Source organism: Poecile atricapillus, chromosome 2, assembly GCF_030490865.1.
Source record: "Poecile atricapillus isolate bPoeAtr1 chromosome 2, bPoeAtr1.hap1, whole genome shotgun sequence".
Taxonomy (NCBI): Eukaryota; Metazoa; Chordata; class Aves; order Passeriformes; family Paridae; genus Poecile; species Poecile atricapillus.
The window spans coordinates 56024374-56046221 of record NC_081250.1 but is presented as its reverse complement, the minus strand read 5'-3'; the positions used below and the strand labels follow the sequence as shown (position 1 = coordinate 56046221).

The window sequence follows — 21848 nt, the reverse complement described above, 5'->3', positions numbered from 1 at the left end:
TGGTTTGGGCTGTGACAGAATTAGTTTTCTTCATAGTAGCTCATTTGGTGCTATGTTCTGGATTGATGATGAAAACAGTGTTGATAACACTGCAATGTTTTTGTCACTGCTGATCAGCACTTACACAGCATCAAGGCAATACTCTCACACTGCCCCACTAGCAAATATGCTGGGAGTGCACAAGAAGTTGGTAGGGACACAGCTGGGACAGCTGACCCCAACTGACCAGAGGGATATCTGTATCATACAGAACCGTGTTCATCTCAAGGAAAAGAAGGAGGAAAAGGACATCTGGATTTAAGCAGTCTGTGTTCCCAAGTAAGTGTTATGCATAGCAGAGCCCAGCTTTCCTGGAAATGGTTTAACACCTGTGCTTATGGGAAGTAGTGAATGAATACTGTATTTTGCTTTGCCTATTAAGCTGTCCTTATCTCAACCCATGATTTTTTTCACTTTTACCCTTCCAATTCTTTCCCCCATCCCACCAGGTGTGAATGAGTGGCTGCTTATCAAGCTCCACTCCCAACATAGGCAAAACGGGACTTTGCAAGTGGTAAAGATGCAAACCTCAGCATGTTGCAGGCAGTGGGTGAAGATATGACAACTGATGGGGCAATGTGCAGGGCAAGGGAGAGCAGGGAAGAACAAAGAGGGAGTAGGCAGAGAGTCCTATAAACACAGTCAGTGGACACACTCATCACTTCAAGTCTATTCTATCTTCTCACTGCCTCTCCTTCAGCCTTCTTTTGAGCATTTGCATCTCCATGAACAAAAGATTCATTGCTCCCTTAACATCAGTGCCCCTTGGAAAAAGACACAATAATCAAAAACCCAGCACTTCTGACCATGACACGTTACTTTCTAGAAGAAACTCCAAGTCTCATTTGGCAGCATAGGCTCAATCACTAAAATAATCAAAGGCTATATGAAACATGTCAGGATAACAAATCACACATGGAATAAGGAGGAAAAGACCTCGAAAATAACCAGGAGGTAGAAGCAGGGGCAGTACTCCCATGAGTGAAATTTAGTCATGCTCTTGGCTGCTTGGCATGAGAGCCTAGATGCAATCTCACTGTGTCTGACACAATGACGACACAGATTGTACAATGTTTTCGATCTGGAAAGGGCAAAAATATGATCCACAGAAAACCTGTTCTTTATTTCACACCAATTGCTGTGCTCACACATGTCTTCATATGATACTCATTTTGTACATAGGGATTTTCACTGCCCACATGAACAAAGTAATCCAGACTGTTGTGCTTGTCCTCTCAGGCCAAGAGTTAAACAAAGAGGAAGCACAAAGAGAGCTACTGAGATATGTTGTACCAAGTTTAATCCAAAGATTTCTACTGGAATAGAATTCAATTCCATACCCCTTTAGGAGGGCTGTGCATACTTGTCCAGGCAAATACCAATCTCACAACCCTCCAGAAGGCTCTCCTGTTTCATGGAGGTATGAGAGCTTGCTCAGAGATCCCTTAACTTGGATCGCATTGCTCAATACTGAATACACACAGCAGCAGCTCCAGAGGCAATTTCTACCTTTAGTTTTTTGAGGAGATTGAAGTATTTAATTGAGTGTGCTTTTGGGATGCTTTGCACTGTGGGTAAGGAAAATTTTAGTTTTTCTCCTCCTCAGAGTAAGATATACCAAAGCTCCCCAGCATTGTGTCTTTCATAACATATAACTCTTCACAGAAATTGCTGTCTGGATGAGGAGGTATTCTGAATACTTTCATAAATACTGAAATAACGTCCATCTGATGGCTGCATCTAACAGTGTCTTGCATCAAAATACTCCAGCAACTCCAGAAAGATTTCAGACTTCATGAAAGAGGCCCCAGGTTGGAAAATCACCAAGATTCCAAAAGACTCAGGCAATTGCTGGAATAAAATACTGAAGTGAAACCTCCTCATGGAGCAAGATGAAGTGGACAATTCTTTTATGTACAATATCTGTAAAGAGGGAAAAAAACATTAAAACAAAAGTCCATGTTAAAGCAGGAAAAATACTTTAAAATGACATCTTTTAAAGATGCCATCATTAGAACAATGCTTCCATCACTTCTGACAGAAGGGTAACTAGACAATTTAAATCCTTGGAGGTCTGTGAAGCGTTAATAATTTATGAAAGATGATACCAAAGAGTAAATATATAGTATATAGGTTTATAATGCTACACCCATTATTTAAATCTTCCTTGGGAAATTCTTAGCATCTCCACAAAACCATAACAAACAGATGTTCTCAGGAAAAGCACACAGAGTTATAAAAATAGGATATAAACCCCTGCATAGACTTCCGCTAGAAAGGAAGTATTGTTTCTATGGCTAGAAACACTAGCTGTATAGAAAGCATTTTAGTATTAGAATGAGTATAAGAAAGCATCCATAGGGAAGAAAAGAAAACCAAAAAAACATGCCAGTAAATTCCAATTTCTCTGCTAGAAGCTAGAGGCTTTAAGACTTTCAAAAAATAATAGCTCAAAATAATAATAAAAATTAATAACAACTTCAAAGACAACAAGACAACACACATGATTAGTGAGTCTGAGTATTCAGCCTGAGACTTTTTAAAAGGCCTGACTGATTTTATTTTTTCTTCCCCAAATGCCTAGTACCTGAATCTTACTGCTTAAAAGTATAAATATTAGAAGTCCTCAGGTACAGTAAAAATAGTTGACTTTCAGACAGACAAAACAGAAGATATGGTATTCTGTTGAAACAAAGTATGGCAAACGTCCCTACTTAACTGGAGTTCACAAGCAGAGCTGTTGAACTTACTGCACAATGCTTTTGTGGGATTGACCTGCTGTCCAGCAAGCAGCTGCTGCAGCTTCTTGATGTCTATGCGTGCTTCAGCCATACTTTCCAGATCTCTGCCTTGAGCAGAACTTTGACATCCATCCTCTGATGCTAAAAGTGTAAGGACACAACACAGTCCAGACATAAAAAGCAGTTTCAACACCCATAAGGACACATCTGAATGTCGCTAAAAGACATGAAATGATTCACACGAACACTTTTCAATGTTAGAACAGGAAAGAAGTAACCTTTATTCTCTGACTCCAGTATTTATAGATTCTTGACAATGACTAGGGACTGGATAATTACGTTACCACCTTCCCAAGCACACTGGTCATGCGAAACATTCATCAAAAGACGTTTCTTAGAAGGACTATGATAAACAACTTATGTTTATAGAACTTTCATGGGAAAGTAACTAAAACTATGAAAACATTATCAGAAGGCTTTAGTTTTCAGGGCAACACCTGAAAACTACTGAAGCGCTGGAACTCAAATGGCTTGTTTTTCAGAACAGTGTAAGGAAAATAAATCCCAGTTTGGTAGAAAACTGTCAAGATTAATGGAAGAGATTCCACACCACCACCCCAAACATGAAACAGACATTCCACTGGCCACTTTTTCTTTTAAGATTTCATTTGAAGACTTCAAAGTACTTGATGCTATTTTCTAAAGAATAAAAGGTAAGTACAGTTACTTAAGTAATGAGATCAGACAGACACAAGAGGTAACAAGGAAACTTACCCCAGGGAGGATTTCCCAAGTCTTTAAAATGTGTTGTTACAGATACTAAGTCAGTTTCTATTTTCAAGTTCATTTCACCACTCAAGTTTGCTTCAATCACCTGCAAACAATCTCAGTTTTAGGCAACCCACTTTCACACTGCAGAATTACAGAAGAATACAGTTTGGTTTTGTTCAAATACAAGCTTCCGGGAGTACTTCAGTGCAAGTCAACCATACTTTCTGAAAATGGTTTGAACATTTGAATATTCAGCCATAAAATCCATTTCCCATCATTCCCATGTGAATTACTCTAGACTGAACTTTTTCCATTTTGAAAAGAAAGACATTTAATTGCTCCCCAGTACTTTTAGAACAAATATTAGCTTTGGGAAGTTCATGCGCTGAGGAAAAGTCATGAGAAACAAGAGACTGAAGCTCCAGAAATGCAAAGATTCCTGAATTTCCATTCAATTGTTCAACAAATAGAAAGGCATGGTCTGTATGACACGCAGAAAATGGGATGCATCAGGAGCTGACGGTGCTGCTTTCAAGAATTTAAAATAGACAACAGCTGGATCAGATCAGTAACTCCAAGAAGGACTTTGAACTAGCAGAAATCCTGGAAAAGTGCTGAAAGCTTTCAAATTCCATCCTGAAAGCTGGGAGGAGGAATTTGAAGGAGACTATATATGGTCTTACACAAACCCCAAGCATATCAGAGGATTCCAAAAGCACAACTAAGCACTTAGTTTCTGTGATTAGATGAATTCTCAGCAATTTAAAAAAAAAAAAAATAAGACTTGTACTGCAACCAGAATCTTGTACAGAATGGAGATGCCAAGTTCACAAAAAATGGACAAGTACTATCAGAAATTGCTTTTAAGCCCATTTTGCAGCACCGATCTTGACAGTTTCATTACCAGATGCATTTTGCAAAAATAATTAATTGTGACACTTCATGTTTTTGTTCTCTAACAGCATGAAAGCAAGGCACTTAGTATGAATTCAATCTCATCATTCAACTATCCTGTGTGAGAAAAGAGCCTCAGCTCTAGAAACAAAAGCACTGTGCTCAACTTCGTGTAAGCATATCCACCAAGGACATGGAGGAAGGAAAGAAAGGAAAAAAAAAGCCCCAAAAAATTCTCACAAAAGAAAATACACATATTTGCAGGATGACTGGCATTTGCCAAACTGCCAGTAACCCAGGGTAATCTCTCAACTCTTCCAAGTCTTGAAAGACCAAGACTGTCCCAATTTCAGGATTCTCCGTTAACAGAAATTTTCCTATTTATCAGAACTGGTATGAACAGCATCAACCCCAAACTATTCCAAAGCTCTACACTTACTTACTTTCATGTCAGTCAATTATGGTGACTGTGAGCAAAAACAACTCAATAAAAAGCCAAAACCCTTTTCTGTTCAACTGCAGAGGGCTTCTTTCAATTAAAAGACCCACTGACACTCTAGAAATCCAGGGAAGACTGCAAACCCATCATGTCAGTCTGAAGCACAGTATGACATCCCAGGGTTATTAGCAGAATTTCTTTTAAATCCTATATCAAGTTTACCTAAAGTTCATTCACAGACACCTAACACAACACTCAATAGGCATTTCCTTAATGAATTAACCTGGAAAGTCTCCAGCTAGCTTCCTGAAGGACTATAATTTCTTACCAGCTACAAAGAGTGGCTTGTAGAAACAATGTGCTTTCATGGATTTAGTACAAAGATCATCAATTTCTGAGAAGCCCAGGGAAAGCTCTTCAGTGTAAATCCTAAAATAAATCCCATCATTATTTTCATCTTTACACAGGCTACAAGTGCTTTGATTTCAGTGTCTAACTCATCTCAAAATAAGATGATGTGGCAGCACCAGTTTAGGAAACATGTTATGTCCCTAGTGAAATAATATCTGTAGCATACATGCTTTAAGTGCCTTAACTTACAATGAAATTGCTGAGATTCTTCATTCTTTCCACAACACTCTTCATTGTTTTCAGGACTGGTAGGTAAATACTGACCTAGAAATACAGAAGAACTGCATTTGCACAAGTATTTAAGATGTGACTGGGACACATTTATTTCTACTTTCAATTATATCTTAGTTTGGACTGAGTTATCTGTGGCTTCCAGTATGCACAATATCTATCTGAAATCAGCAAATATCTCAGGAACAGAGGAACTCTCTCTCATTATAACAATAGGCCATCATTTTAGCAATTATTCCAGACATAATATTCTCTCTTCAAAATATAGGTATGTTTTTACAGATTAGACTCTCACACGAACATCTGTGCTACTAAACAGTCAATTACTACAGCCAAAAAGGAAAGAACAAGATTCCCATGACACTGCAGTAATTTCTCGAACTGCAGCAGTGTAAATCTGAAATAAAAGACCAAAATATTTTAAGTATCTTCTTGTATGTCTTCAGAATCTAAATACTCTTAGCTATAGAGTAACAGACACCCATAACCTCAAATAGGAGCACATTTGTACAAGGACCTTCCCTTGCAACTCTGCTAAAAGTCAAAAAGGATATTGTGAGGTTATATAAAAATCAGGAGGAAACACATATATATTTAACTCTGTGAGATAGGCCATAAATTTCAGAAAGAACATAATATTTGGGCCATTTGGCACCTGAACAGCTGAAACAGTCTGAACTTGTGTGGTTCAGAGGTGGTCCAGACTAAAGCCATGCAAGTCCTTTTCTCTTCCTATCCTTTGCCGTGAACATTACAGAGGAAATTGGCAATCACCAATTCTGTTTCCAAAGGTTCTGGGCTCTCTTGTCAGGATGGAAGCCATGTTCCATACCCCTCCAAAACTGTAGCCTCCAGTCTTCCCTCTTTCAACTCCCTTCCAAACCCCACCAGTAATATACTGTGTAGCAATACCATTCCACTTGCAAACTCAGTAGGGAATATAAAAACAGAGGCTTACATCAAAGTCTGGCACACCGGGCTCTCTGAAGTCATTCCACATTCTTCTGGGAATAACTCCCACAGGAATGTCATGTGTCACAATCCTACTGCTGCTTGATAAGGATGGCTTGAGGGAAAAAGAGGATGCTCTTGCAGTTAAACACAAGACTGGAAATCTAAATTTAAGTTTTTCAGACCCACTCTGGGAAATGCTGTAACTACATGCCTGACACTCAGTTCCAGTTTTCCCTAGGTTCCCATCAATATGCTTTTAAGTGGACTTCCCTGTCAAATGAGGAAGAGTTTGTGATGTATCAGTCATTAGTGTATCTATAAGCTATCCTTGTAGCTGAGGAGGTGAATCAGCGGAGTTAACAACAACAAAAGAATCAGAAGTCAGCATACAATATCAGGAAAACCAATGGCAAAACACAGAGGCAAACACTGAAACCTCCTTCACCTAATGGCTTCAACAAAAAGGCAATAATCCACAGAAGATACAAATGATGAAGGAATGGAGAAAAGTAGAAATCAGAAAAAGTTGTTTCAATAGCATAGCTTTCTTTCTTCCTCCACCTCCTACTTGCCTTTTGGAAAAGGCAAAGCTGGTTCTGTACACTACCAACCATGATGGCTAGACCAAGAAAGGCTAGTGAAATGGAAAATGGCACAATGTCTCTTTCGTATTCTAGAATTACACCAAATATTACCCTTTGATCTTAGGAAAAGCACTAAATTTTAAAGAACATTTTCTTAATAATGAAAGTGAAAGCATGGTTGCACTTACTAGCTCCACAGCAACTCTGAGACAGGGACAGTGTTTATTAGTCAACTTGATCTTCACTGCCTTAGCACTTTGGGCAGTTTTTAATGCTCTCGACAGGTTCTCAGGCACCAACTCTAAATAGATTTCATTGTGCTCTGCAGCTACTCCTTCCATCTGAAACTCATCGAAGAAATTCCCCTACAATTTTTGAAAGCCAGGAAATAAAGCAAACAAGAGGGGCACGTTTTATTTATTAGACCTTCACCTTAGGACTGCATGTGTACAGCAGAAATTCCCCTATGCCTGCCATCACCTGAGGAAGCACAACAGGCTGCACAACCGTGAAGACTCATTGCTTCAGGCTAAACCAATTAACATCCTCTCTGAACACCTAATGAGTTCATTAAACAGTGAGTTATGCTTTCCTGTTTCCAGTTTTGGGCAGGCCCATGTGGGCCAGCACACACTGAAGCTTTACATTCAAGTGACAACCAAGGAAAAGGGAATATCCAGCCTGAAACACCTGTGCAACCAGACAAACCTTGAGAGACCTGGCACATCGAAGGTGAGGCCTACAAGAAATGTCCCGTACACCAAACCCAAATGCATGCTCCGGTTCTCAACATGTGGCTCCTGAACCTCCCTGGGCTCACCTGGCTCAGCTCACACCACATACTGGCGCCTCCATTTGCTACTTTATCGGAGAGGATGAAATACAGCTTGCAGACAGTAAGACGCAGGATGCAGGTCTTGGCTAACTTGGCGATTGTGTTAATTATACCTGAGGGAGGGAGACAGGGAGGGAAGATGTTTCAGCGGTGATAGCTCCATGCACCCCGATCTCTGCGGGACAGAAATCCTTCAGCTCTTACAAACTCAGCTCGTGCTGCTGCGCAAACTCTTAAAACACCTCGGGGTGAGGGAAAGCGCCACCTCCTCCCAGGAAAGCACAGCGGTTCTCACCTCCCTTCCCCTTTCCTTTGCCCGCGAAACCCGGCCCCAGTCGCTCAGCGAGGTACTGCCGCCCTTCACCCTGCCCCGGCATACTCACGGCTGAAGTGGTTGAGGCAGGCGAGATCCACGATTTTAGCCCGAAATCGCATGGCGGCGCGGGCTCTCCCGGGCCTCAGCCGGCGCTCAGGGAGGGAGAGGTCTCACACCGAGCAGCGGCGCGCGGGAGCCGCCATTGGAGCCGCCATTGGAGCCGCCCGCCCGCCGGCAGTGGGCAGGGCCTGGCGGGGGCTGCCCGGGCCCCCTTCCGCTGCGCCAGCGGCGCCCGAGTCCGGGCTGAAAAGCTCGCCTCGGAAATACCTTGGCAACCCCTGGAAAATATGTGAAAATTCGTCTGTATGGGTCCCGGCCCCGATGTCTCGAGAAATTTCTTTTTCAAATCCAAGGGGGCCCTTGCAGCAGACACCGTCAGCCCCTGGCAGGGGCCAAGCCCCGACAGTGCCCCGCATGAAGCGGCGGTGAGGAAGGAAAGCAGCAGTCGTGCTAGAAAGTGGAGCGAACAGAGCTTTGTGAGGCGCCTTTCCACTGCCCCACTGTTAAGCAGGCCACCCACAAGGGTTGCTTAGCATGCAAAAAAAGGGGAGACCTTATCACTCTCTACAACTGCCTGAAAGGTGGATGTAGCCAGGTGGGGTTTGGTCTTTTCTCCCAGGCAACAACTGACGGAACAAGAGGACAGTCTTAAGCTGCACCAAGGGAAGTTTAGGTTAGATATTAGAAAGGAATTCCTCACTGAAAGAGTGATTGGGCACTGGAATCGTCTGCGCGGGAAGGTGGTGGAGTCACCATCCCTGGGCGTGTTTAAAAGAAGAGTGGAGGTGGCACTTAGTGGTTGATGAGGAGGTGTTAGGTCATAGGTTGGAGCATCTTAAAGGTATTTTCCAGCCTAGTTCATTTTGTGATTCTGCGACCATCAAAAGCTTTCTGGAGATAAGCTTGTGACTGTATGCGAAGCCCAAGGAGACGAGTTGCGCCAAGTACTGGGCTTTCTCTTTTTAAACCATACCAGAATTTGTTCTGTTCTAGTCAAAGCATGGCAACAAGATGCAAGTTTTATTTAGAAAACACCGGCCATTTTCAGTAGCAAACATCTAGTAGCACAACACCTCTAGGGTGATGTGGCAGCTGAAGGAATTTGAGCCATCTGAGACTAAAATTCAAAATAATCAAAACCCAGGGCATTTGCCTAAATATCTCCCTTATTTTCTAATTCCTAATACCTACCTATTTGTTTCATTAAGCTTCAGAATGTCGTTTTTTTCAAAATTTCAACTCAAATAGTCCAAAAAGTAATTTCATAACATGAGTTGCATTAAATTGAGTGTAACAGACAGGCACAGGTGTATCAGGTAGCTTAACTCTAAGATGCTATTTTTGTAGAAATGAAGTTAAATAAAAGGTATGTATGTGCAAAATTTGTATTCCAGTAAGGGATGACTGAGTAAACAATCAAATAATTCTGCCAGTATAACATGTTAGGATACAGACACTCTAAAAATAACTTTTAGTATGAAGGCAACTAAACAAGAAAAATAGATAAAACTTTTCCTAGAACAACGTATTCCAGCATCCTGTTCATCTACACACAAACTTACACTGCTTTCCATTATTTATGACAAGTTTCTTTTCCTGGAGTAAATACATATCAGGGATTTTTCAGGTACCAAATAATAGTTATGAAGTCACAATTACCCTTATAAATAAACTATTATACATGTTTACTGTCTTCCATATTTGAGTCAGGAGAACTGCTAGAGCTGAGATTTTTAATCTGACATAAATTTTGACTGTTAGCATTTTGTCTAACCTTAGATTGTTGACATTAATGTCTTAGCAGTTGAGACAGCTTTTCATGTTTTAGTTTAGGAATGTGAGAAGGCATGGAGGAAGTGAAAACTTGAACATTTCCTGATACGCGTAGTTTTGGACAAACCACATGCTCAATATTCATGTAAGAACAAAAAAGCAAAAATCTGTAAATGATGATAGAAACCTGAAAATCTCTGTTTTAATGGGCTATTTTGAACAAAATACGACTTTAGTATTTGGAACAGATATCAAGATGGATAAAGCATTCCACATACTGAAAATCACTATCCTTCATGGATATCAACATTTTACTCTTTAAAGCTCTTTAAATACAGTAAATTTGACACAGTGTGTGTGAATTACAAGTATTTTTTTATGAGTGATGACTGATTAGTATTTAACAGAAGCAAATACCTTCAGGGTATTAATTATTCTAATTTTACTTGTTCCAATGCAGTTTGGGCAGTAGAGAGGAACACAAAATTAAAACCAGTTTCATGTTTCCAGTACACACAAAAAATTTTCTTACATAAGCAGAATACTTCACATGAAAATGGTTTCAGGGTAGGTTGAATTTTTTTTTTTTTTTTTTTTTAAATTTGGTTCCAAATTAGTACAGCTGTGGATTTTTTTGTCTTGGAAAATTCTGATATTTCCTCTGTGAATCTAATACACTTCAAATGCCAGTGTTTTATGAAAATTCTAAAGGAAATAGGTTTTTCTATTTGCTGTGAAGATTTTTGGGTTGCAACATTTTTGCACTGAAACATCTGAGATCCTCTACTAATTTTGTTCCTTTCTTTGTTTTTTTCGCTCTATTTCCCATTTCATTTAGTTTTCAGATTTATGATCAATATTTTTATTGTCAACCTGTGCCTCCTTTTGTCCTGGTTCCACTTCAAATATTTTGTGCTTAGTTTAGTGCAAGGAGGGTGAATGAAGGCTACACATAAAATCCCCAAAGTCTTCAGAATCACCAAAATGCCCAGGGTCCCAGACAAATTAATTTATATGAATCCCTACTGGAAGCCTTCATGACAGACATCTGTAGCAGTGCCTGTTGTGCACAGGTATCCCCCATAGTACCAGATCATTTTTCATTGACCAATTTGCCTGTGGTAAACTCCCTGAGGTCAATTTGATGTCCAGAGTGCTAGCAGCTATAGCTGCAACTGAAATCAGTGGCCACTTTGCTCTACACAGTTTGACCTCAGAGGAAAGAAACTCTCAGAAGGCTAGGAAGACTGCACTGGTAGTCATACTTGGAAGAGGCACAAAAATCACAATGCATATCAGCACCACAGAACTCTGTCAGAAGCTAGATCCCATTACAATCAGAATCTGCATTAGCAAAGCTCACCCCTTCATATGGGCACAGCCACGGAGTGAAAATAGAAATTTTCAATAGTTTTTAAAGCTACTTCCCAAGCCCTCAAAGCAGATCAGAAACTTGTGGAGAGATGTCCAGAACTGCAGTGTTATGGGTAATTCATTCAGTGAAATTACCTGAACAGGTAATTTCCTGCTGCCCCCCAAATACTATTTATATAAGCTAGAAACACAGTTAACTGTGTTATTTAAAAAGATCAACAAGAACAACAATGGTGTTTGTCTCTTTTATTATGAAAGATACAAAAACAGAGTGTAGTGAAGCTATAATTAATAACATAAACTTTTTTTGAACTGACTCTCTATTTACATACACAAAATTCCCCAAGTGGAACAATATCAAATGTGAGACACATCAGAATAAACCATATATACAAGTTCAGAGATTTATTACCTCTGTTACTCCATACATGATGGCTACACAAAAAGTCAATTCCTTCCTGTTTTCCACAAGTATTTTAAATTAAGTTTGAGACAATTCAAGCAAAATAAAGCAGAATCTGAAGAATGTTCTGCTATCTGAATGGTTACTTTATAAAAATAGTACAAAATAATAGAGCCAGGTTTTCAAGTTACACTGAATATTCTGTCAAATCGTCCATACTCCAAACTGATGTAGGTGAAAGAATGAAAACTGTTAACTGATTTTATTTTCCTCAAACCAAAAATATCTCAGGAGTTCAAGATGCACTCCTTTTCAGATCACTAATCAGCTACTAGGAAAAGCAAGTATTTTTGTTTATTTTTTTAAAAAATCTTGCTTCAAACAGAAAAGCCAAATAAAATACTTGACCTTGTCTTGCATGATCAGACATTTTGATTAAAAACATGAAATACAAGAAGATATACGCTTTGTATGGTTTTTAACTGGAACCAACTACTGCTTAATTGGTAAGGCACTTCTTCCTTTAGTCAGTCCACTTCCCTACATTTTAGTTTAGCTCCATTTCACACAGAGAAGTGATTTCAGCTATGCCATTTGTGATAGCAGGAGGGATGTTGTTAAGAACGTTTGCTCTCCAAGCATGGATGGCCTCAACAATACCTTCTGGATTGCTTGAACCCAAGTCACATAGTGAATATACGGCTGCCAGCTGCACACCCCAGGGAACACCTGCAAGAAGTTAATGAAAATCAGCTTACAGAAACTTTGATAAGCAAGAATGTTTTGAGGAATCTTGAATCTATAGAAACAATTATTCAAGAACTGAAAATAAACCACATCAACAGTTGTGATGCCTACCACCATAATGTAGAAAGATGACAACCTGCACACAAATTCCATAATTTGAGGAATGTAATACTAGCACTTTCCAGTTTTCTCAATTCAGCAACTTTTCAGTATTCAAAGGGCGTACAAGAGTTGAGAATCTAGTGACTTTAGTTAAGAGTAAGCAGACTTAAGAAAACAGTAAGGTTTACACTGAGTCTGAAACAAACACAGACATACTGTACACACAGACTGTACACCATACACCACCAAATTAGAAGAACTTGAAATTGCAAGGAAGAGAAGGTGGTTCAAAACAGCTCCCTAACATTAACAAATGCTCCACTGCAAAATGTACTTAATATCCAGAGTAACTTAGCAATACAGATCTCTGCTGCCCTAATTGCCTTGCTTCAGTCTCATCAATATCTTGAAATTTCTCCCAATACAACAATTTTGTTAGTAGTAAGCCTCAGCATAAATTACTCAGGTAAAAAAGTTAGCTATTGCTGCTCAAGTTACACTCACCCTTCAAGTGATCTTAACTTTATCACCCTTTAAGTGATCTCTAATGCAGCTGATAGGCTCTTACATTAAACAGTCCAATTCCAAGGTGTCTGAAACCATCTCAGAATTTTTCTCTGTCTCAAACACAAGGTAATACTGTTCATAGCTCATTAACTTTGTAAGAGAAAGGGACTCAAACTGAAAAACCTGTCATGCACTAACACAAACTTGTGCAAAAGCAGGCTGTTTTGCTATGTGCCTTAATTTATATTCTGGCATTGCAAAACTTCACATTGTGAATGTTACACTCAGGTTTCTCTAAAAAAACATTACCTTCCTCTTTCGCATGCTGTACAAACAGTCCAATTACTGAACTAACATTCTTCACTGCAGCAAGATAGCCTTCCTTCAAACCTATTTGTCCTAATCGACCTGAAAGAAAAAAAGGAGTTATTACATATGTGACTATTTAGACAGTCCATTCCCAGCTTTTATACTTCCCAACTGTCTGTTGAAGTATCAACAGAAAACGTAAATTTTAACTACAAAAGAGTAACCATGTTGTCCTGGGAACAACAGTTGTCCTATTCCTTGTGTAACTAGACCTAAGGCATGTTTCATCAGATTGATTCAACCTCCCATAGGTTTACAATTTTAAAGTGTAAAACTCAGAAAGAATGCACTTTTTGTTTAATAAACAATATCACATAGCCTACATACCGAAAATATTTATTGAAACTCAAACTACATCTATTTACATCAAATGCCACCTAGATCCCAAAAAATTCAATCTAACTTAAATTTATTATGGTATTAAGTTGCATAAAAAACCGTATTTTATACACTTTGCTGGAAACCATATGTCATGAAGCTGTGTCATTTAGGTTAGCTATTAGGAAAAGGTTCTTCACCCAGAAAGTGGTTAGGCACTGTAACAGACTCCTCAGGGAACTGGTTACAGCACCAATCCTATCTGAGTTCAAGATGCATTAGGCACATGACGTGATTCCTGGAGCTGGACTGTGCAAGGTAGGAGTTGGATTTCAATGATCCTAGTGGGTCCCTTCCAACTCAGGATTTCTATGATTCTATATGTGGCTACAGATGATCTCATGTTAAATACATAAAACATGTTGGTATTATTTATCATTAATCAATATACATCTCTCAAAACATAAGTACCTTCCTTCCACAGGCTGATAAACAGAAAATATCTGCATAAGGATCCAATAAAATTCAAAAATACTTTAACTCCCTTTCCAGACAGGCTTGACACTTTCATAAGGACACACTCATACAAAGTAGAAGTTCAACCAAGAATTTAGATCACTTACCAATTAGCCTGAGTGTCAATGCTATAACACTATCACTAATGGATTGAACTGTTTCATGCCCCTTTATCTTCTTTATCCAGTTATCCATAGAAGGCCAAAGTACTTTGCTGTGAATGAAAAATGAATTTGAAAATATCATATTGCATGAAGGGGTGGTTATAGTATTCATACAATAATGAAGGCGAATGACTCTTGTTTATTACTAACTTTAGGCAGACTGACTTCACAGGTGTGTATGAAAATGTGTTGCTTTCAAATGTCATGCTGATATGTTCTGTAAGTTTCTAATATGACTGAAAATTCAGTTTGTATGTTACAAGTAGGATGTGCTCGTTTTTAAACCTAAAAAGACCCAAAGTAAGACTTTTTTAATCCTTAAAATTATACTAATAGACCTAGTTACCTATTATTAGCACAACTTAGAGATGATCATCTTTGGTATGGCTTTAATTAAAACTACATATGTTTCACTGAAGCTAATATGTATTAATTTTTAAAGTATTTCACAAAAATAACTTCTTTACTATCTGAAAGTATGGAACTGGTATACAAGACAATGATGATTTTACGTATCACTTATAATCCATACCATCTCATTTTATACTAGCACTTTCCAGTTTTCTAAAAAAATTATGTCAAAGATAAACAAATGTCTACTAAGTCATGCAACCTGTATATAGAAAATCAAGGCTGTCAGATAAGCATAGGTATCAAAATGAAGTCTTTCAAACAAGGTTAAATATGGTAGCAGTCCATATCATGGATTATAGGTTCAAAGAAAATTTTAAACATTGAATCTAAGTATTATAATTATTTTAGAATCAAAATCAGAATGAAATCCAGATAATACACTAGTAAGTATGGATATATTTCACTTTCAGCACTGAAGCAGTTTTATTTCCATATCAGAAATTCCACCCTCATTTTCTACAGTGGGGAGAGGGAAATTCAACAAGTTCAGAAGAAGACAATTATTTTGCTTTACTGACTGACAATTAATCTCAAAATCTTACATAGCTGTTTTGAAAACAATTCTTTACTAGAACAGTTCTAACAGGGTTCATTGCTTGGAACAGTACCATAAAATCCTACATTTCCTCATCGATCACTCCTATCTTAAAACAATGCATGTATACACAGTAGTATATCAGGTTGAAACATCCTCATTTCTAAATACCTATGCAATATTTTTTTATGTTAAAAGCTAATTCATAATGAATTTGGGAAACAAAAAAAACACCACCAAAACAAACCACAAAAAAAACCCACAAAGAAAACATTTGAAAGAAGTGATTGGCACAGTACCTTATAACATTATCATGTGTCCACTCCCACTTCATGTGAGAGCAGAGTAGATCAAGAGCAAATATATACTGCCAAGCGTCTTCACTGAGATCTTCTCCATACTGCTCACTCAAGTGAAATTCTACTTTTGTACATGACTGCATTTCTGAAAGCAGGTTTGAGATCATAACACCAGCATCTAAAGATGAACTCTGGAATTTTAGAAGGTAATTATCTTAATGCATGAAAAGTTACCAGCCCATAACCAAACTTACAAATATTTGATACTGACCCCATACAGCATCTTACACCATAAATCCAACTTTAGGGTTGAATTAACACAAACAAATACAGTACATAAACCAAAACCTTCAAGTACTAGGTATTTTTCCTGATGCCTTTACTAAAAGGAGAGTCTGGGGATAAAAATACCCAAACAAGAAAAATGTCAGATCTCAGAACAACTCTCTCATCTCCTTCTACAATTTAGGGATTTTTGTTTCTCTCAATGCAGCATTAAGGTAAGAAGAGTGTTTTCCCAGTGCAAAAAGATTAGTCTAATATTGTTCACTTTCTAAATAATTTTAAAATTTGTTACTCTTTATTCTTCATAAATTTGTGAATTTGCAAACAAATACTTCGAATTTTTGAAGCAAATAAATATGCCACGTGAAACTATTCTGCTAATTAAATAGGTAGGGGAAGAAAGGAAATTTAAAAACAAATATTTTTTAAATATCTGATGTATTCATAAAAAAAGTCTAGGCTTATCACATAAAAAGAATAGATGCTTGGCAGACCTTCTCAGTACAAAACCTCATATAACTGGCAAGTTCTGCCATGGTGCAAGTCACTAAAATGACATGCTTTGATCAAGAAATAAATAGCCATTCCATGTGAGTTTTACCTTCAAAAGTAGAATAATCTTCTCCTAAAATTGTATGTATAACAGTTATTGTTAATCATTGTTAATAATTGTTAATAATTGTGTACCTGTATTTCTACCCAAGTAAAACAGAGCTTAGACAGGATGATGTCATTTCCTATATTCAATATAGAAAATTCTGAGGTCTTTATCCCCAGCTGCAACAGCTCTCCTATTTCAGAGATCCATTAATAAAGTAGGTAATGTGACTGTAAAGAATTAATATTTCCAGGAACATCTACTAGGACATTCTTGTGTGCATCTCTGCTAAAATGTTACTAAAAGTTGTAACCTAACAGAATAGAGAATACAAATTCTTCACTAAACACGGACTGCAGTACAGCATAACTCTGAATACCAGATCTTAATGCTACATCACAACTGTGATTTAACAGTAAATCCCAGATACAAATCCATGCCAAATTAACTCGCTCCTGCACTAAAGCAAGAGGTTTAGGGGACTAAATTTCAGTGATACCATATTAAATTGAGGGCTGGCTTCAGAGGCTAAAGAAAAGAAAATTATCATACAGCACTGAAAGGCTATGATGACAGCAGTAAGACTACTGCATTCCTCAAGGCAGTTGTAGAGCAGCATATTAGGATAAGGAATAGATGAGCTATTGTCATGGTTTAGGAATGGTATTCTCCAAATTAGTGCTCCCACTGAAACACTAAGCACTGCTTGCTTCCTCCCTCCTCTCCTTTCCTCTTCTCTGTGTCGGGATGGAGAGGAGAATTGGAGGCACAAAATGTAAAGATCACAGGCTGAGATAAGAACGATTTACTGGAAACAGCAATGAGATGAGAAAAAAACAGTAAGAGCAACAAACACTAATGATGGAGGGTACAAAAGAGAGACCAAAAATTCACATGGAAACAACAATACCCAACCTCTCCCTCCACCACACTATGCTGGCCTGGAAGAGACTCACTTCTCCACATCCCTGGTAATGATGTGAGGTGGTACAGAATAAACCTCCAGGTCCCAGCCATGCCCCCTTTTGGCTACTGTAAAAATTAATCCTGTCCTGACCAGAATCAGGACAGCTATGAATCAATATGATTTTGTTCACTTGATATTTACAAAATAATTTCACCTCCAGGAAGCAAGCCTGGCATTAATATGGAGTTTTCAAAAATATAAGGTCCTAGCCTTCAAACAGATATAAAAGCCTGTTATAAAAATCCCTTTCGAAGCAAAGCACCTTTGGCTTTCCATTTGCATGATACAAAATTGCTCTCAATGATTTAAATTTTTTCTCCTCGCAACATTCTTTTCAGGATGGTAATATGTACCTGCTGAAAACTGATAGAAATTAAATTATTTGCCTTATAGCTCAAAGACTTGAAGTCAGCTCTCACTGGTCATCCCTCTTCTGGTATCACTGGTTTTGTATTGATCACACCAATTGTTTATGAAATTAACCTAAGTTTTTTTGTGATAAACAAGTATTTACAGTCTACCTTGCAAAAAGATCATGTGTAAAAACAGATTCATTTTGAAATTAACTATTGCAATGTATTGCCTGTTACACAGAGAACTACAAAAATGAAACCAAAACATATATTAAAAGGCAACAATACAAAGCAAAAGCAAAAAACATCTCAAAGAACAGTTCCACAGATGGAAATAATTCTCTAGTCCAACAACACTCTAGTTAAAAGATTGTTTAAAAACAACCTTTACTTTTAATGTTCAGTAGATGGATTAGTATTTAACAGGGAAAACTTCTAAGAAAAGTATTGTATTCTAGTAGGGTCTAGACAGCTAGGGGAAAAAGGCCTCAAGTGGCATTAGTTGTGCAATCATACAGCCTCCATGAGATATTCACACCCTTCACTAGAAAAGTAAGTGGCTTGATTTGATTCAGCCAGCAAAGCAATCAATGCTGACAAAAGCTGATACCCACAATGAAATCAGACATTACCTGGTCCCAGTTGAGATAAGCACTTAAACAGGCCAGCATCTCATTGCTTGCACTCTGTCTGACAACTAATTGCATAGCTTTGTTAATTGCACCTTGGAAGACAAATATGTCAGACCATACATTGGTGATAAATAAAATCAATTTCTCTGAGTCTGGAAAGTCTAAGGAAAAAAAGAAATAATGAGGTAAATTTTTAACATTTTAAAACACAAAAATATATATTCAGGCATTAAAAGCTAGTACATTCAACAAGGTAACTAGGAAAACAGAAACAGAAATCACATCACAACTGCAGCCTAAGGAAAGGGAGTCATACTAGCATATCTCAGTCCTTAGACTAAAGAAGAAAAGATTCAAGAAAAAAAAAACAAACAAGAAACACCAGTAGAACACCAACAAACCTTAAGCCACCTCTCCCATTGTAAATTCACTCCCTCTCCATCTTATTGCACTTTAATTCACGAAGGAGAGTGGTCTTAGAGCATTGAAACTGGATTCTTTAATTTAGGATTAATTTAGAGTAGAAGATGCATGCCAATAACCTACCTAATACATCGCAGTCACAAATAAGCACTCTGATCACTGGACCAAACTAGAATTAGTCCAAAGAAAAAAATAATCTACAGTACTTGCTAATATCTTGCACCCATACAACTGTGAAACATATGTATATGTATATATATATATGTAAAAGGCCTGCAAAAAACGTTCACACAACTCAAACCTGATATTGCTCAGCAGTTTTCCCAGACTTTTTCAAAGAAATTACATATTATACAAGTTGTATGTGAGCATATATGAATATATGCAAATAGTTGCATGCTACTATTTGTAATTCCATAGATGTAAAAAACTGTGCTACTCCATATAATTGAAGAATCCTCATTCATTAAAGTAATTCAGAGCTAGTATCTGACAACTATCAGTTAGAGAGGACAGAGTTCCAGGCCATCAATGGGAAGCCAAAAGACTCTTCTGAATACCAAAGCTGAGAGAGCCTTGAGAGCTTCAAGGCAAAATACTAAGATAAAATATGAGCGTGCAGACTGTAAGCCATAACAAATACATTGGAATAAGTAAAAAAGTAGATATCAGTTTCATCCATGAAATGCTATACTGGAATACATATGCCTGGAATACTACACAAAAAACCAATGAAATCTCAAAAGCTAAATGTATCTTCCCCTCTTCACTTCAGCATAACTTCTACATTTTTTGAAACATCTTAAGAACTAGGAAGCATATCAAAATACATCAAACCAAGAAGCTTTAATGAGCATAAAGAATTTAGACCTCAATGAAGTGTCTTGGATGAACCTTCTACTCTGAAGCTGCTCATCGTGTGAAGAATTAACTTTCTTCTATCAGGACTATTGGTGAACTGGAATTACTGACAACTTGAATTGCCTGCCCAGGAATTTGAAGCACTTATAAAATTCACTCAGTGATGAGTCAGAGTTCAAGGGGCATCAAAAAGAGAAAAGTGACAAACAGAAAAAAGGCAGGGAACAGAAGAGAGGTAAAAGGAAAATTAACCAAAAAGGTAACATTTTATTTATAGTCACTTAAGGCAGAATACTTGAAATGAGAACAGAACAAAAACAATGGAAAACAAAGTCATCAAGACAACAGATGATGTTAGTCTAAAGAAGTAATACTGATTGTTTATAGTGAATTTGGTAACTGTGTAGCTTGTGATGCTATAATTCAGATGAGAATATGTGAAACTACATGAAAGAGGAAAGCCAAAAATAAATGCATAGTAATCAAATAAAATCAAACAAATTTTATAAAGCCAAAACAGCACTTGAGATATGTTTACAGCTGCTCCCATTCAAAAAATAACTACAAAACCACAGAACAATGACAATAGAGACTTATGCAATTCAATGTATAGAAGAATAAATCATCCAATAAAAGTTCTGCATTTAGCTATTAAAGTTTGGATCTTAGACAGAAAAAGAAATTAAAAAAGGGGGAATGTTTAATATTTGCAAGAGTCCAAAAAAAATAAAAAGCAGTAAGATACTGCAAAACAAAAGGCTTAATTATTATTTTAGAGTCAGAAAATATATCTGACAAGTATAGTTTCTAACATGGTGCAGTATTAAAGCTATTAACATGAAAGAAGTAAATGTAGAGTTATAATGGACTAAGAGATAGAAAAACAGAGGGGAATTCCAAAAAGAAATCAAACAAAAACATTACACCTCCACAAAAAATGTTAATTAATAACAAAATGAAATCACAAACCTTTTTAAGATTAAAAAAAAAAAAACCAGGAGTGTTATATGAAAGACAGCAAGTAGTTGAAACAATCTCAAGCTGTAGCACTTTGCTTGTCAGTGCTCTTGAATTTTAATATTTATTTTAATGTGAAACACAGATACCAGTATACTATTTTCAAACTTAGTGAGCTTTAATCTTCCAAAACTAAGATTCTTCATTTAGCAACAGTATGTATGTCTCACCTTTGTTCCTGTGACCAAAAGGCAGGGTGTTAAAGGAAGTGAACCAAAATGCAAAAAACTTCTCAGCCAAGTGAGAATTTGGATAACAGATTAAAACAGATAAAAGATTTTAAGGAGGACATATAAAAATACACTAGTTTTGATCAAGGTATTGTCCAGCTCCTAACAGTATTTTAAATACCTGGTTTTAAATCACACTTCATGAATCAGTACCAACGCAATTAAAATAAGAAAATACTAATAGGCTAGAAGAACGAAATTCCCAGAAATCACATTATCATTTTGGAGATGGCAAAGAAATGAAAGCACAGAGTATCCTAAATTAAATATTTCCTTGGAAAAAAAAGTAGACTACTAAGAGCCCAGGTCACCACAAAACTACAGCACAGATGTGGCGGAACTATGAGAACGGGAATTTCTTCTAGAACAGTCTATACTTCTGCATTACAGAAAAAAGTTCTAAGGAAAACAACCCTGTAAAAGGATTTCTGTTTGTTTTTACAAACATAACACTACAGCAAAGACACGTAGCATATTTAAGATATAAGGCCACTAAGCCACACACTACCTTCTTTAAGTAGGCTATAGCAGAAAAGACGGGCTCTTTCCAAATCTCCCAACTGTCGACAAATTCCTGCATAGACTCGACAAAGAGCCTGACTGAAATTGTAATTCGTGGCATTCTTCTGAGCCTTCAGCTTTTTGAGAATAACATGCAGCAAAGACTCTGCTAAATGCTATAAGAC

At 37.5% G+C, this 21848-nt stretch overlaps 2 protein-coding genes across 7 annotated transcripts in view; both read right to left on the bottom strand.

Moving 5' to 3' along the window:
- Nucleotides 1–1112: 1112 nt before the first annotated feature.
- Nucleotides 1113–8477, bottom strand: HUS1 (HUS1 checkpoint clamp component). 2 transcript variants are annotated; one of them, XM_058830727.1, is made up of 8 exons: nucleotides 8283–8477; nucleotides 7885–8012; nucleotides 7253–7429; nucleotides 6485–6592; nucleotides 5485–5559; nucleotides 3555–3654; nucleotides 2790–2921; nucleotides 1113–1962 (listed from the first exon to the last, which is right to left on the bottom strand). In XM_058830727.1, the coding sequence occupies exons 1-8, from the start codon at nucleotides 8332–8334 to the stop codon at nucleotides 1880–1882; spliced, it is 855 nt and encodes a 284-aa protein (XP_058686710.1). In that variant the 5' UTR covers nucleotides 8335–8477; the 3' UTR covers nucleotides 1113–1879. The 2 variants fall into 2 exon arrangements, with proteins under 2 accessions (XP_058686710.1, XP_058686711.1); XM_058830728.1 differs by lacking the exon at nucleotides 7253–7429.
- A 3176-nt stretch (nucleotides 8478–11653) lies between these two features.
- ICE1 (interactor of little elongation complex ELL subunit 1) overlaps nucleotides 11654–21848 on the bottom strand; it is a 37120-nt gene continuing 26925 nt past the window's right edge. For all 5 annotated transcript variants that reach the window (XM_058830722.1, XM_058830723.1, XM_058830724.1 and 2 more), the window contains 6 exons: nucleotides 21671–21839; nucleotides 18632–18792; nucleotides 15797–15987; nucleotides 14492–14598; nucleotides 13491–13589; nucleotides 11654–12554 (listed from right to left, as the gene is read on the bottom strand). In XM_058830722.1, coding sequence (XP_058686705.1) covers nucleotides 12373–12554; nucleotides 13491–13589; nucleotides 14492–14598; nucleotides 15797–15987; nucleotides 18632–18792; nucleotides 21671–21839 — 909 coding nt within the window. In that variant the 3' untranslated portion in view covers nucleotides 11654–12372. The remainder of the gene's footprint in view (nucleotides 12555–13490; nucleotides 13590–14491; nucleotides 14599–15796; nucleotides 15988–18631; nucleotides 18793–21670; nucleotides 21840–21848) is intronic.

Coding starts and splice junctions, on each gene's coding strand:
- HUS1 (XM_058830727.1), bottom strand. CDS start 8,334: ATGCGATTTCGGGCTAAAATCGTGGATCTCGCCTGCCTCAACCACTTC. Junction 7,430..7,884: donor TGTGGTGTGAGCTGAGCCAG/GTGAGCCCAGGG, acceptor CAAAAATTGTAG/GGGAATTTCTTCGATGAGTT. Junction 5,560..6,484: donor CCGGTGTGCCAGACTTTGAT/GTAAGCCTCTGT, acceptor CTGTATTTCTAG/GTCAGTATTTACCTACCAGT.